The sequence below is a fragment of the Mytilus trossulus genome, chromosome 4 (assembly GCF_036588685.1).
Source record: "Mytilus trossulus isolate FHL-02 chromosome 4, PNRI_Mtr1.1.1.hap1, whole genome shotgun sequence".
Classification (NCBI taxonomy): domain Eukaryota; kingdom Metazoa; phylum Mollusca; class Bivalvia; order Mytilida; family Mytilidae; genus Mytilus; species Mytilus trossulus.
Genome location: NC_086376.1, coordinates 1354101 through 1370271, shown reverse-complemented (window position 1 = coordinate 1370271; position 16171 = coordinate 1354101). Strand labels below are relative to the sequence as shown.

Below are 16171 nucleotides of genomic sequence, written 5' to 3'. Positions count from 1 at the left end.
AACTGGTAATATGTATTAAGCAATGTTTTACAAGGCATACACTAGTAAACTATATCATGAAACTGGTAATATGTATTAAGCAATGTTTTACAAGGCATACACTAGTAAACTATATCATGAAAAAGCATTAAAAATTATTGATCATAAAATCGCTTCATTAATTTATAAAAACCGAATCAATTTTATATTTCTTCACAGTATGGAGTTGTTAATTTGATCGAGTAAAGCCATCAGTTCATTTCTGACAGCTATTGGTTACTTGTGTTTGTTCAGGATGACAACAAAGCGTACTTACATAACGGTAATCTCCATACTCATTACAGGAGTGGTATTTCACCGAGGTAAGACTACATTACATGTTAAATTTAGAAAAAAAAATGGTTTTAACGTAAAATTATCTAAAATTACCAGTAACAAAATTAGTTATGAAAACTTTAGAATTTAAAATGTTTCTAGTGCAGATTCTAATGACAAAGTGTATTGTAGGCCATATTTTTGAGAATGTTTAATGAAGGTGATAACTCGGTCGAAGCTTCGAGAAAAAAAAGAACCAGTCTAGTCTGAAAAGACTATCTATATAATATATGCAGAAGTTTATGGCAATATAAAACGCCCACTTGATGAACATTTTCCTTATTTCATTTCTAAAATTGAAGAATTACAATACGAGCTAATAAAAGCAAGTTTGAAATGACCAATTATTTTGGTTGACATTTTATTTAGTGTATACTAACACATTAACGAATAAGACTTTTTTGTACTGTATAATCACAGGCACTTGTCTCATAATTATTTTTTCCTATAAACCTTGAATATTAAGGTATATAGGGGGGGGGGAATTCTGAAACAAGTGCCTGTGTGTTTATAATGAAAAAGAGCATTGTGAAATGACTAATGTTATGAGCTAGACAATTTTGTACTCGCTTAAGTTATGTAATAAGTTGGACAATCTTGTACTGATTAATGTTATGAGCAAGACAATCGTGTACTGACTAATATGTAATGTTATAGACAATTATGTGCTGCCTTATGTATTAAGTATTTCGAATTAGTACGAACTAATTGGTACCGCTTATGAATAATGTATGGACCACCCCCTATTCCTCTAGTCAATATAGAATAAACAAGCACACAGCAATCAGCGTTCGATGTCAGGAAATGTAAAAAGGAAACTAAGCAAAATGGCAATGATACATAAAATTAATAGTGAACTACTAGCAGTTACTGACATGTCAACTCAAGACCTCAGCCAAACACATAATTGTTTAATAAATGAAGAATTTGCTGTATTTTTGACCGATTGCTCAACTTTATTCTTCGCTTAATTGCTCATCGCTGACTCTGATATTATAAACTTCACACGTAAAGACAAAGTCATTATGTTCAGGTCTACCAATGATATCTTCTTTATATTTTATTTTAATTTTATGCTAGGTATGCCTTTTATGACACAGACATTAAAAAACAATAATAATAATAACTAAAAATGATCCAAATCCGTGAATCAAATCAAGGTTTTTGGTAAAACAGCAAGAAATATCAAGAGAGCGTTGACCGTGCGCACATGTTTAGACTGAAACGCTTCCGCTTCATACAAAATGTACTACGATCAACGCTTTTACACCCAATTAAATTTACAGAAAGAAGCATTCAAGATTTTTAGATATTCCGTGTAAAAGCAAAAATATGAATATGTATTAAAATATTGAAATGATTATATTGACATCTATTTTAAGGCTACTCTCAAACAACCAATTCAAGTGAAAGCTGGTTAACATTGCAATTAACGCTTCAAACTCAGTCAAAGATAGTATCTCAGATAAATGCTGAACCAGTTACACCGGAACCAGAGACAGAATCTGAAGTTACACCGGAACCAGAGACAGAATCTGAGGTTACACCGGAACCAGAGACAGAATCTGAAGTAACACCGGAACCAGAGACAGAATCTGAAGTTACACGGGAACCAGAGACAGAATCTGAAGTTACACCGGAACCAGAATCTGAAGTAACACCGGAACCAGAGACAGAATCTGAGGTTACACCTGAACCAGAAACAGAATCTGAAGTTACACCTGAACCAGAAACAGAATCTGAAGTCACAACGGAGCCAGAGATAAAATCTGAAGTAACACCGGAACCAGAGACAAAATCTGAAGTTACACCAGAACCAGAGTCTGAATCTGAAGTTACACCAGAACCAGAGTCTGAATCTGAAGTTACACCAGAACCAGAATCTGAAGTTACACCTGAACCAGAGACAGAATCTGAAGTGACAGCTGAACCAGAGACAGAATTTGAAGTTACGCCGGAACCAGAGACAGAATCAGAAGTTACACCAGACCCAGAGTCTGAATCTGAAGTGACACCTGAACCAGAGACAGAATCAGAGGTTACCCCTGAACCAGAGACAGAATCTGAAGTTACAACGGAACCAGAGACTGAATCTGAAGTGACACCTGAACCAGAATCTGAAGTAACACCTGAACCAGGGACAGAATCTGAAGTAACACCTGAACCAGAGACTGAATCTGAAGTGACACCTGAACCAGAAACTGAAGTTACACCTGAACCAGAGACAGAATCTGAAGGTACACCTGAACAAGAGACAGAATCTGAAGTAACACCTGAACCAGAGACAGAATCTGAAGTTACACCTAAACCAGAGTCAGAATCTGAGGTAAAACCGGAACCAGAGACAGAATCTGAAGTTACACAAGAACCAGAGTCTGAATCTGAAGTTACCCCTGAACCAGAGACAGAATCTGAAGTAACACCTGAAACCGAACCAGAGTCAGAGGTTACAACTGAACAAGAGACAGAATCTGAAGTTACACCTGAACCAGTGACAGAATCTGAAATAACACCTGAACCAGAGACAGAATCTGAAGTAACACCTGAACCAGAGGCAGAATCTGAAGTTTCACCTGAATCAGAGTCTGAACCTGAAGTTACACCGGAACCGGAGACAGAATCTGAAGTTACACCGGAACCAGAGTCTGAATCTGAAGTTACACCTGCTCCAGAGACAGAATCAGAGATTACAGCTGAACCAGAGTCTGAATCTGAAGTAAAACCTGAACCAGCGACAGAATCAGAGGTTACAGCTGAACCAGAGTCTGAATCTGAAGAAACACCTGTACCAGAGACAGAATCTGAAGTTACACCTGAACCAGAGTCTGAATCTGAAGTAACACCTCAACCAGAGACAGAATCAGAGGTTACAGCTGAATCTGAAGTGACACCTGAATCAGAGATTGAATCTGAAGTTACACCTGAACCAGAGTCTGAATCTGAAGTGACACCTGAACCAGAATCTGAAGTTACACCTGAACAAGAGACAGAATCTGAAGTTACACCTGAACCAGAGTCTGAATCTGAAGTACCACCTGAACCAGAGACAGAGTCAGAGGTTACCACTGAACCAGAGTCTGAAGTAACACCGGAACCAGAGACAGAATCTGAAGTTACACCTGAACCAGAGTCTGAACCTGAAGTTACACCTGAACCAGAGTCTGAATCTGAAGTAACACCTGAACCAGAGACAGAGTCAGAGGTTACCACTGAACCAGACTCACAAGTAACACCTGAACCAGAGACAGAATCAGAAGTTACCCCTGAACCAAAGACAGAATCTGAAGTAACACCTGAACCAGAGACAGAATCAGAAGTTACACCGGAACCAGAGTCTGAAACTGAAGTTTCAGCTGAACCAGAGACAGAATCTGAAATAACACCTGAACCAGAGTCTGAATCTGAAGTAACACCGGAACCAGAGGTTAACCCTGAACCAGAGTCTGAATCTGAAGTTACCCCTGAACCAGAGACCGAATCTGAAGTTACTCCGGGACCAGAGTCTGAATCTGAAGTTACACCGGAACCAGAGTCTGAATCTGAGGTCACACCCGAAATCGAACCAGAATCTGAGATAACGTCTGAACCAGAAGCAGAGGGAGAAATGTCGTCAGAGCCTGAAGCAACAGCGGAACAATTAGTTGAGCCAGAAGCTACCGCAGAAACAACTTCAGCTGAGCCATCCGCCGTTGAAATAATGGTCCCACCCTTTGTATTGGTAGTTTTGGTGGTTCTTGGTGAGTACGTTTTATTTTTATATAAAAAAAAAAGAAAAATATGTCGCAGGAAAAATGGGACACCATATAAAATCGACTTGGGATGAGGGATAAATCACCTGGGATGAGGGATAAATCACCATAAACCCATAAACTTGTCGTTGTAATGCGTGTGGGCCATTTCTGCATTTAATGAGTCGTCCAATATATAAATACTTTATTATATATAAATCTGCAAGTATACAAATTGTAAACCAAATTTACAATTATGTTCCAATAAATTAATGAACAATATATATACTGAAATATTTGCATGCAACGGAGCTTTATTCTGACCTTAACTTATATACCAAAATGCGGCTTTCAAGCCATAATGAATTCTATATATGAAATACTAAAATAACTTTACTTTAATTGAAACATTTTAAACATTGCTAAAAGAATAAATAAATTTACAAGTAACTGCAGCGTAGACATTAGTCTGCCGCCTCCCTGATTGTAATAATGACCAGTGACTAACTTTAAAAGTGAAATTGTATTAATATATATATGGTTAGTATTGCCGCGCTTTGAGCTCATGCATAACTCATGCTATTTAAATATAAATATATATCATTTAAATAATAATAAGAATCGCTTTAACTGTCTATTGTACTAATTTAAATATTGAGTACGTAAAGCAAAGCATAGGGTATAAAGCTATAGTCTATTTCAAAATATGCAGCGCAAAACTATTGTCGTCAATCGTCAAGAAACATGATGATATGATATGAATGGAAAACATATAACACGGAAAACACAATTAATATGAAATGCATAATCATGAACCAAAATGGATAAATATATCCGGTGACAAATATCAGACTGGTCGATTAAAAAACATGACCATTATCGGGATCCGGCAGTCAAAAACTGTGTAAACTTTAAATCCCATACATGCAACACAACAGACTTAGTAGATGTTCAAACAAAATAAAAAATACTTTTACTTAGTATATCGCGCAGAGTCTAATTCAAAAGTCTTAGATTCTATCAAGTTCTTCCATCACCGTCTAATTGAAATCCATAAAGTAAAACCTTTTATTTTAAAATATTTTCAACAATTTAAGAGCTTCTTAACAGATATAGTAGTGTCTGTTCGATAGAAACCTTTCGTTAGTATGAATATACTTAAGGAAGAAAACATACCAGCACTATTTAATAGCTAGTTCTTATATGGTGTTTATTCGTAAGATTGAATGCAAAACAAATGCACTGGTTATGTACGACATATCATTAAAATACAAATAGATGTTAAATATATGAGAAAATTAACATAAATTTTGCAACAAAATTGTCATTATATATTGAAATCTTGATTTCATCTCCAATACTTATTTTTAATTTAATTACAACAGCTGTCTACGATAATATGTCAGTTATGATTTAAAACTAGTTTTTTTTTGTGTCCTTTAAGTTTAGTTAATAAAATACCAAACTTTTACATAATAACAAAAAAGTCTCACCGGTTTATATGTATAAAGGATAAAGGGGTCACTACAATATTATCTATTAATACTTACATGTAAATGTAATAGTTTTCCTTTTTATATTTTTATTTAGCAATGATTGGTCTGTATGCATATAGTAACTGCAGAAAACACGCAGTGGGAGTCATAAAGAAGCGAAAAATGGAATCTGAAATTAATATTATCGATTTGGAAGAATACAATGATCTCTCCAAAGAAGAACCGCCATTTCTTTCTCCGTTTGACAATGAAGTCATTGAAGCGTTTCAGACACATCGTAACAGGCCACTTGACTTGCTGAAGATAGCCTTTCCTGCATTGTTATCCCTGGCGTTATGTCCCTTCACTTTGTACTTATATTCGCCATTAACAACATTCATTTGGCCTAAAGCAGAATTTCCGAACGCACCGGATATAAACGATGCCATAGCTTGTTTTCTAGCACCTGCTGGACTGGTCTATGCTACTTCTTTCGGATTTGCATTTCAGCAAGCATTGTCGAAACAAACTCATATCATGGACAAGGTGACGAAGGAAATAAGCATGATCGATCAGATAGCTACGTTCTGTACAAGGATCAACTTACCAAAGCCAAGTATGCGCCGGAGTGTATACAGATGTGTTAAATCAGAAATCATTTTCATGATTTTACAGATACTAGACAGACGACCAGATTCATTTCAACAAAAACCTGACGAAAATGTGAAAAGTAAGTTTACTTAGGAATACACATGTATATTGGTTCATTGTTAAATTCTACAAATTAAACTGGTTTACAACATTGGGGTCGGCCAACAAAGATCTTCCCGAAATTTAAAACGTGTGCACTAACAAGTAAGCCATATACTGCATATAACATAAAAAGAATAAAAGAATCCAGACAAAGAAAATAAAGAAGCTTTTTTTCAAACTGTTTTAATAAAGCCGAAAAAACGAATTAATTTTATTTTGACCGTATTCTAAACTGTCCAAAAATGAACATTTTTAGTCTTAGATACATTAAGTGATATTTTGTTAGTTGTAATCGTCTTTGATCTAGCTGTCAGTATAATTGCAATTATTATATTCTTAGATCTGAATTTTGTATCTGTTTAGTTGTGAGTGAAGTATAAATTCCCAGCCAAGTCTGCTCTGTGTTTGTGTTCGATGTTTTCTGGTTTATTAAAGTAAGACATTGCCATCAAAACAAAACAAAAACTTTAAAACACGATCACAGGGTTTGAATATCTGTCATCTTATTTTTTTCAGTTAAAATCTGGTCTATCATTGATGTTCTTAGAGAAGTAAAGACTGATGTAGACGACAGTAAGACACAAGTTGATCGAGTATTGTGTGAAAAAATCATGGCACACATATTGCAGCTTAACAGCATTTGTTCTGATAGACTGAGTATTCTACATACAAAAATACACCCAGTCAAGTAAGTATAATTTACAATCACAAGAATACTAATATACATATACAATTGAGAATGGAAATGGGGAGCGACGATCCCATAGGGGTTTTGGGGCAGTTTTCTGCTCTTTGATCGGATTGTTCTCTCTTCAAAAGAGAGAACAATCCGATCAAAGATTGGTTCTCGACACAGCGAATAAATCCCGCACCCGGAGACGTGATTCATAAACAAAAAAGTGAACTAGGCTAGCTCAGTGATAATGGACGTCATTCTCAAAGTCCAAAAACATATAAATGAACTAAAATAAAAAATCATACACGACTAACAAAGATCAGAGGCTGACTTTGGGCTTGCGCAAGCATGTGGCGTGTTTGATAATATTTTGTGATATCTCAACCTTTCCATTATTGAAGTACCTCGAACCAATGTAGAAAAAACAAACACACAGCAACACGCACAGTAAAACACAGTTTAAAACAAGCCCGAGTCTTTCAAAACAATAATTCAAGCTCTGAAATGTTCAGAGTTTTGAATTTAAGGAATTAAAAGAACCCTTTATTAGCGTCTTCTTCTAAACGCACATTTTTTTTTCAAGGATCATTGTTGAACCTATGCATTAAAACATTGCATTTATTCTATAAGTCATCCTAGGTAATCAATAAATATATAGTTGCGAATCTTAAATTTCATCATGTATAGTTTCGTCACGTGTATGACAGAACTTATCTTTTTATATTTACAGATGGGCGTTTTTAGAAACACTTGGGTTTTTCTCGTTTGTTGGTATACTCCTATTAAAGGCATTATCCTATCGTATGGAACTAGTAATGTGTATACTAACTGTATTCTCTATCAGTATGCTGTGTTTTGTGGTGTCAGACCTGGACGCACCTTTTAGTGGATTCTTTCGTGTAGACCTCTCGGTTTTGGTCGATGTCGTCCGACGAATCGAAGGATTGCATTCCGATTCTCAAAATGAAGAATTTAAATGTTCAACAGAGACATCTAGCTTAGCTGACTCTATGTTTGATCCTGTATCACCTGACTTAAGGAAAAGTAGGTGCTAGAAAAAACACATGTATATTATAGTATAGGATGGACGGACATAATAATTAGAAACTATGGGAATATGTCTCTAGAAAGACAAGAAAGAGATGTTTGAGAGAGAAAAGAGAACAAAAAAGCGAGATATACAGAAAAAGGTTGATGAGAAGGAGAGGAAGGTTCATTGTGAAAAGAAATACACTTCTATCTACCCGTCTGATACATAACATGAAACACAAGTTGAGCGTTGGCACAGTTCAGTCTATTTGCGTACCTTCAAATATTATATATAACTTTTAAATTTTAGTTTCACAAAGTAACACTTAAAGCACTAAATGCAACATTAGTTACATAATTGACGACAAAACTAAGTTTTTGAAATAAAAATAAAAACGTTACAAAACAAGTACTTGTATTAATTATATAAGAGAAGTCCCCGGTGACCGCGCGGCTTTTGATACTGCGCCTTCGCTGATTTCGTCACATCAACAAATTAAGACAAATGAAATCGTTCTTGTTATTGTTTTAGCCTTCGGAAGGGATAAAAAATGATAAAATTGATAAGTTTAAGATTTAAATAAAAACTGCAATCCTGTGTTTAACAATATTTGGCCATTTTCCATTAAAAAAAATACATCATCATATCCAATTTGTGTTATTTAAGTCAAATTTATATCAAATTGAAATATTTTTTTCTATGCATCCTTGGCAATGTGCTTGGTTCAAATTCAGCTATATTTCGTATCAGAAAATCGTTTCGTTATTAAAAATATCCTATTTTTGGAAGGCATGCGCGAAATTACCGGACATTGGAGGAACTATCAAAACAAGCCTAGGAGTTTCCCTAATTGTGGACACACATTACGCAAAATCTTGATGGTGAAACCATATACTGTTTACAAACAGATAATTTTATGAAATAAACGTATGTTATGAATGTGTTCACACAATATTATCCAGGTATTGGTTTATCAGTTGAATGAAGTGAAGTCATAAGTCTTAGATGCGCGGATACACCGGACTGCATCGTAGTCCTATGGGAATATTAGTCACCATGCCAAGCCATACGATGACCGTACGGGGGATGTCCAAAAATTAGTATCTTGTGTTGGGACATGTATATCTATTATCTTTTAAGCTCACCTGGCCCGAAGGGCAAAGTGAGCTTTTCTCACCACTTGGCGTCCGTCGTCCGTCGTCGTCGTCGTCGTTAACTTTTTACATTTTGAACTTCTTCTAGAGAATGGAATGAAACCAAACATGGCATGACTGTTCCTTATGAGGTGCTGACCAAGTGTTGTTACTTTGTAGTCGATCAAACATGCAAGATGGCCGCCAGCAGGGGGACTTAGTTAAACATAGGACCCTTTGGGAAATGCATTCAAATGAATTCTTTTAGAGAACCACAGAATGGAATAAAACAAAACATAGCATGCATGTTCCTAATATGAGGTGCTGACAAGGTGTTGTTACTTTGAAGCCGATCCATCATTCAAGATGGCCGCCAGTGGGGGACTTTTGAATGAAATCAAACATAGCCTGAATGTTCCTTTCCTTATGAGGTTGTGTTGTTACTTTTAGCCAAATTTTATATTATTTTATATGATTTCAAAAACCCCAAGTAGAATCAGGTGAGCGATACAGGCTCTTGAGAGCCTCTATTTTCATTTAGAACTTTCGAAGTGACAGTAATTCAATTTCAACATAAGTGAAACTTTTCTCTTCCTCGTTTCCCTTTTTTGAGAAGTTACATTTTTAATTAGTTTTATAGAAATGAAATTGAGAATGGAAATGGGAAATGTGTCAAAGAGACAACAACCGCGAGAAATTCCCGCACCCGGAGTCGTCCTTCAGCTGACCCCGAAACACATATATATCCTAGTTCGGTGATGGAGGTTGTGTTTGGATATACGCCTGAGGCGGCCTATGGTTACCCATACCCAAATGCGGGGGGGGGGGGGGGGGGGGGGGGTTAAACATGTTTATGAGATCTCAACCCTCCCGCTTTACCTGTAGCCAATGTAGAAAATTAAAGCATAACAATACGCACATTAAAATTCAGTTTAAGAGAAGTCCGAGTCTAATTTCAGAAGATGTAACCAAAGAAAATAAACAAAATGACAATAATACATAAATAACAACAGATTACTAGCAGTTAACTGACATGCCAGCTACAGACCTCAATTAAACTGGTTGAAAGATTATGTCTTCATCATATTCATATCAGGCCCAATCCTTCCCGTTAGGGGTTTAGTATCAGACCATCATAACATATATGAGAAGAACATAACCCGTGTCATGCCAACAACTGGTTTTTAAATAAATGTGTTTAGTTCCGATGCAAAGACCCTATAAGTGAATCAATATTAACGCCAAAATATTCAATCTATATAATGACCTGACATCAGTGTTGTAACTATATCCCTTCTTTAAAATAAGTCTATTTAATAAGACTGTATTTCGCACACACACTGGTCAACGAAGGAACGGGTCAGTGAAAGAGACTAAATACAGCTGTCACTTTGAGATGAAGAACAGGAATGAAACAGCTATTCCTTTGTTGTTATTGTTTTTGCTGTGTATGTACGTACTGGTTTGTTCCATGATTGGATATCGTATATCGATCATTTCTTTATCATTAAAAGTTGAATTTGGTGATTCGAATCTTGATAGGTTGTTCTTGATAGGTTTACGGTGATACATCCAAGGATATTAAATTTGGTGATTCGAATCGCAATTCGATCCATCGTTCAAATTGTGGCATCTTTATTGAAGAGAGGGACGAAAGATACCAGACGGACAGTCAAACTCACAAATGGAAAATAAACTGACGCCATGGCCAAAAATTAAAAAGACTAACAGACAAACAATAGTACAGATGACACAACATACAAAAGTAAAGAATAAGCAACACGAACCCAATCGTGGAGGTGATCTCATGTGCTCCAGGCGGTTAAGCAGATTCTGCTCCACATGTGGCGCCCGTCGTTAAGGTAGTACGAAATATGATAATGCAGAAAACTGAGTACCACACAAGACACAGAAACATTTTACAAATATTTTTTATATTATTACAAAACGGTGCATAGCTATACCTAGGGGCGATAACAAAATCATAAGTCGAAGAGAAACAAACATTAACACTACCAATATAAAAATACAGGAAAACATTTCTTAGAAAACTAGACTTACTTAAGCAACACGAACCATGCCGTAAAATTGATTGGTTATCAATTTGACTGAGCAAGTGAAGTACATTTAAAAGTGACAAAATGACATTCATTTAGATTTTAGACAAGTATATGGCCTTTGCTACAGGCCCATGTATCATGTAAATGAAATATGAATAGGATATCTCCTTTGTACTTGACTGACGAAAAGTGAATTGTTCATGCTATTTATTTGTGATACGTCCACAAGAATACATGTCATTCTATCAAAGCAAACTATTCTGTCTCCGAACTTATCAGTGTTTGCTCTTACTCCTAAATGCCATGTGCTTGGTGAGTTTGATCAAAACCACCCCCCTTTGTTAATGTATACTAGTTTGGCAAACAAATGAACTAAACTGTTAATCTCAACCTATTTAGTTCAGTTCCTTATAAAGAAAGGATACAAGAAAGGACAAATGCAGAATCTTTTGAAATTGATTCAATGAATGCTATTTAAAAGTATAAAATGAACTAGTTTTATAATATATGGCTTCGTATTAGATTTTTACTATATAATGTTTTAATGCATTGTGTTGATACCTCATATGAAAAGTCTGTATGGAAACACATCATCATTGTTCTAGCAAGCAAGTTTTACTTGTAATAAAACTCTTAAATGCTGTATGTTACAGTTAAGGGGTGGGGAGAAAAAAATAGCAGTTTCAAACTTTTTAACAAGTTTAATAAGATAAAAATATCATGAATTTGCTTGGGCACATGCTACCATGAGATCACTGAGTTAAACAAATTTTTTATATTGTTTAAAAGATAAAGTTTAACTTAAAGTATTCACATGTAATCAAACAATAAGGCAAGTAAATTCTAGTTCTTTACATGTGTAATATTTCTATGCTTTAGTTTAAGCATTTCAAGAGAAATCAGAATTCTGATCATAAGAGGATGTACATAATAAAACAAAAGTAAGGTATAACTGGAATAAAAAATAAAACGAAATAAATTGTAAAAAGATGTTGAATGAGACAACTCTCCATCAAAGTCACTATAGTATTGCGTAAAGGTAAACCATTATAGGTCAAAGTAAGTACTGCCTTCAACATGAAACCATAAAAGGGTCTTTCACTGCACTTTACACCTTGACTTGATAAATGCAAGAAATACTCTTTATTTTTCACTGATCTCTGATACCAATAAGCTTGATGGCATTTTTGCTTGAATTACAAACATTAATTGTAAATTATTCATTATTAAAGTTAGGAAACACTTCTTATGAACATGATGATGAATATTTATTTCATAAAACATTTTTTAATTCATATGTTTTTGAATATATATATATACAATGTTAAGCATTTTCTTATGCTAAACATGCTCAATCTGTTCATATAAATCATATATTTGTTAACAAATCCACGGATGCATAAGAGGGCACTTGACCAAAGTGATGGTCATTGTTTCTGGTCTTTTAGCACTGGTTTGTCTGTATCACTGTTAGCACTCTTTCATTCTATTATCTATACTTTAGCATTGTTTTAAAATTTCACTGCATGTAAATTTCTGGATGCGATTTCATTTCTTCACCAATTCTTTTTTCTATCAATGGTAACATCAGCTGATTATAATTCAAATTTCCACCAACAAATACTTGTTTACTTGTTTTCTTTGCTGAAAAAAAGTCTTAAAATGTATTTGCTGTTAGATGACATACTTAATAACATGCAATGGTACTGATTTTACTGTGCATCAAGACAAATAATATAAACACTAAAATAAAAAAATGTACATCACTGTTAAACGCATAAAACTTTGTATGCAATAAATATATTTATATGGGTAATACTCTACGATATCATAAACTGAAAAAGAATTGTTAAAAAACCACCCTTAATTGTCTAGCAAATCAGTGATCAGGAAGGACGTGCGCCCTGCGCCTACAGCGCATATTCACCAGAAATGGCGCATAGAGTGACAAATGTAAGCGCCCACGTGGCGCACGATATTTTTCACATCGTTTCGAAACGTTTAGATATCGTCAAATAGTTTTCCGATCGTGTTCCGTGCCGCCATGTGTGTGTACACAACTGTATAATGTTCCTCCAATCATAGGAGCACCTATATATTTTAGGACGTCTCGGGTGTTTTCTTATGGTAATAGAACCATGCGGTTTAACGTCTGGGGTGTTTTCCTATGGTAATAATAGAACCATGCGGTTTAACTGATAACCCCAAAAAACGCAATTAACCATCATTCATGATATAATTTTTTTTAAACAACTTTACATTTGTGAAATTTGGCTATTACAGTTGAGATTTAACTCTAATAATAATCTTTTAATTTAGTTTAGCTTGCTATTATTTCGAGTGAAAACCCCTGAAGCGTTTTTATGAATATAGTTTTTGTCTCCATAAAAGGCGCTTAACTGTCCTTGTCATTTTTTGGTCTTTGGCTCGTTTTGACATTTTGTAAACATGACTTCGGCGAATTATTGTTTTGTTCTATCAATTAATGGTACTCTCTACTGTTATTCTTGTCATCTTGATGAAGTAATAATAATAATACAAGAAATGCAGAGAACGTTCCTGAAATGACCTCTAATACGGAACGTCTGGAATGACTATGGTATCGACGAAGACCCAAATTTAATGTTAAAAAAAACATGAACATGAACAAGCCAAGGCAACAGTAACAGTTTAAACATTGTAAATAAAGGTTTATCTTTAATATTGTCCGTTTTGGAAGAAGTAATTGTATATTCATTGAAATTACAGAATCACAGGAACAATATTATTTAAAATCATAAAGGTAAACTTGTACCAACACCTCTTTTCCAAAACATGACTGAGAAAATAATGATACTTTTTATTTTTTATAAGTCAATTCGAATGGCCCACTCATTTGACAACATGGCCCATTATCTTTTAAAATGGCCCATTGAATTTATTTTTGAGGGGCCCTGGGCCCATAGTGAAAAAAACCTTCCAGATCACTGGCAAATATGATAATTCAATGTTTTGGGTGAACATCAAAATGAATACTGTAAATTCAGAAATTATTGCGTGCATTTATTATTGCGATTTTGGCATTTTAGGCTTAAATGCGATTTTAATTTTTATGATTTTGAGAAATATCTTATTAAATTCATATAAATTATTTCAAAATGCGAGTTTAAATTATTGCGTTTACAACTCAGTCGCATTTTTCGCAATAATAAAAACCTCGCATTAATTTCTGAATTTACAGTAGTATTGAGAAGGAACATTTATAAAACTACACACATATAGTATGATAATTATTCTTTTCTTCTTTAAGTTTTCCAGTTTTCCATCTGAATAAAGATGATTAATAACTGGTGCATACGTGGCCTATTTATTAAAATTAAGTTTATATTTTAGTTATTTACAAACAGTGCAAAGAACAGATGTAGTGATTAAAACTATGTACATGAGATGAAGTTTTTTAAATAATAGTGGAGAGAACAGCATATGTTAGCTGATCTCTGAAAGAGTCGACTGTCTGTGTATTTACTACTGAGGATGGTAAAAGATTCCATTGAGTAATTGTGTATGGGAAAAATGAAAATCTGTACGAGTCTTTTGATGAATAAATGTGTCTGAAGGTGTGAGAATGATGTTTCCTGGTTCTTGAGTCTGATGGAATGAGAATTGTGCTAGATCGTATAGCAACAAGTTGATGTGTGATCTTGTACATCATAACCAGTCGTGCACGCAGTCTGCGTTGTGTTAAAATAGGCCAGTTTGGTGTGTTCAGCATGTTTGATACACTACTAGTATTATGATACCTGTTGCAGGCATACCGAGCAGCTCGCCTTTGGACCATCTCTATCTTTGAAATAGATTCTGAAGTGTGGGGGTCCCAAACTGAGCAAGAGTATTCGAGTTTGGGACGGACAAGTGCTTGGTATGCCTGGCTCTTGATGTTTTGATTTGATGTTTTCAGGTTTCTTCGCAGGAAGCCAAGAGTTTTGTTGGCCTTCGATATATTGTCATCTATGTGTTTGTCCCATTTAAGGTTTGATTGTAATGTGATGCCGAAGTACTTAGCAGATGTAACAGATTCTAGTATATGATTGTGGAGAGTGTAATTATGTTTTATTATATTGAGTTATCCCTCTTTGACTTACCTAATCTTTGTGCTAGTGCTGTGGTTGGAGAATCAGAAGTTCCAAACAGTGTTGATGCGCTTGGTTCTTGGCTCTAAAATGATGTAAAAAATTGTCACTACTAGTGAAATAAGTTAATTTAATCTTTCCTTTAAAAACTGAATCTGTAAACAAAACAAATGGTCAGTCACGAACAAATAATTTTTAACAAAGTCCTTTTCGCACATAAAAAAAAAATCAAATATTTTCAATAAAAATTAAACTTCTAAATACTCAACTTACATATTTAGTCTTCATGGCAAGAGAGAGGTCCCCAAGTGCAGCTGGAGATGTACCAATCCACAAGAAAAAACCATGGTCAAATACAATTGTTTGAAAGAAAACTTGAGTGTCCATTAGTTTTTCAGAAAACGTATGAACCTGGAGACCGATAGACTGTTCCTTTTCATGCTCGCTGGTTGCCATCGTTTAATGAGGGAAGCTTATTTCATTGTCGCAAGATTTTCCAAAGACACATGGGTTAGTTTTTTGTAAACAAACAATACACTTCCGGTTAGAAAAAACCTAAATGAATGACGGTGTAAGTATGAACTCATTCCGGAAAGGAACGACCATATAAATATTTGATAGAATAACAAAACCTTATTTTTAAATTAGGTTCTTTCACTTTATAAATCAGTTATGCAAACTATGAATAGACATTTTACGCTATTTATTTGCGCAAACAAATTTACATTACGATAAAGTACTATAAAGCGTTTCTATGTCGAATTCATTTTAATCTGCATGTTACTTTAAGTTGGAAACCGAATAAAAAAAATTATGAACCCCGCAAAAAAAAAACAAAAAACAAAAAACAAAC

The 16171-nt window shown here is 34.8% G+C and overlaps 2 protein-coding genes across 2 annotated transcripts; one reads left to right on the top strand and one right to left on the bottom strand.

The window, feature by feature from the left end:
* The first annotated feature begins 501 nt into the window (after window positions 1-501).
* Window positions 502-8265, top strand: LOC134714362 (retinitis pigmentosa 1-like 1 protein). The gene is made up of 6 exons (XM_063575603.1): window positions 502-514; window positions 1737-2103; window positions 2221-4091; window positions 5673-6287; window positions 6827-6998; window positions 7717-8265. Exons 1-6 carry the CDS (start codon window positions 502-504, stop codon window positions 8039-8041), a joined length of 3363 nt encoding a protein of 1120 aa, XP_063431673.1. The 3' UTR covers window positions 8042-8265.
* A 4254-nt stretch (window positions 8266-12519) lies between these two features.
* Window positions 12520-15866, bottom strand: LOC134714460 (proteasome assembly chaperone 4-like). The gene is made up of 3 exons (XM_063575728.1): window positions 15592-15866; window positions 15331-15403; window positions 12520-12853 (listed from the first exon to the last, which is right to left on the bottom strand). Exons 1-3 carry the CDS (start codon window positions 15772-15774, stop codon window positions 12729-12731), a joined length of 381 nt encoding a protein of 126 aa, XP_063431798.1. The 5' UTR covers window positions 15775-15866; the 3' UTR covers window positions 12520-12728.
* Between the last annotated feature and the right edge of the window lie 305 nt (window positions 15867-16171).

What these genes read in the sequence shown, in the direction of transcription:
- LOC134714362 (XM_063575603.1), top strand. An exon ending in GAAACAGAATCTGAAGTCAC is followed by an intron (nt 2,104 to 2,220) that starts AACGGAGCCAGA and finishes TGAATCTGAAGT; the next exon opens with TACACCAGAACCAGAATCTG. An exon ending in ACAAAAATACACCCAGTCAA is followed by an intron (nt 6,999 to 7,716) that starts GTAAGTATAATT and finishes TTATATTTACAG; the next exon opens with ATGGGCGTTTTTAGAAACAC.
- LOC134714460 (XM_063575728.1), bottom strand. Translation starts at nt 15,774, where the DNA reads ATGGCAACCAGCGAGCATGAAAAGGAACAGTCTATCGGTCTCCAGGTT. An exon ending in TTGCCATGAAGACTAAATAT is followed by an intron (nt 15,404 to 15,591) that starts GTAAGTTGAGTA and finishes ACATCATTTTAG; the next exon opens with AGCCAAGAACCAAGCGCATC. An exon ending in AGCACTAGCACAAAGATTAG is followed by an intron (nt 12,854 to 15,330) that starts GTAAGTCAAAGA and finishes ACTTTTTTTCAG; the next exon opens with CAAAGAAAACAAGTAAACAA.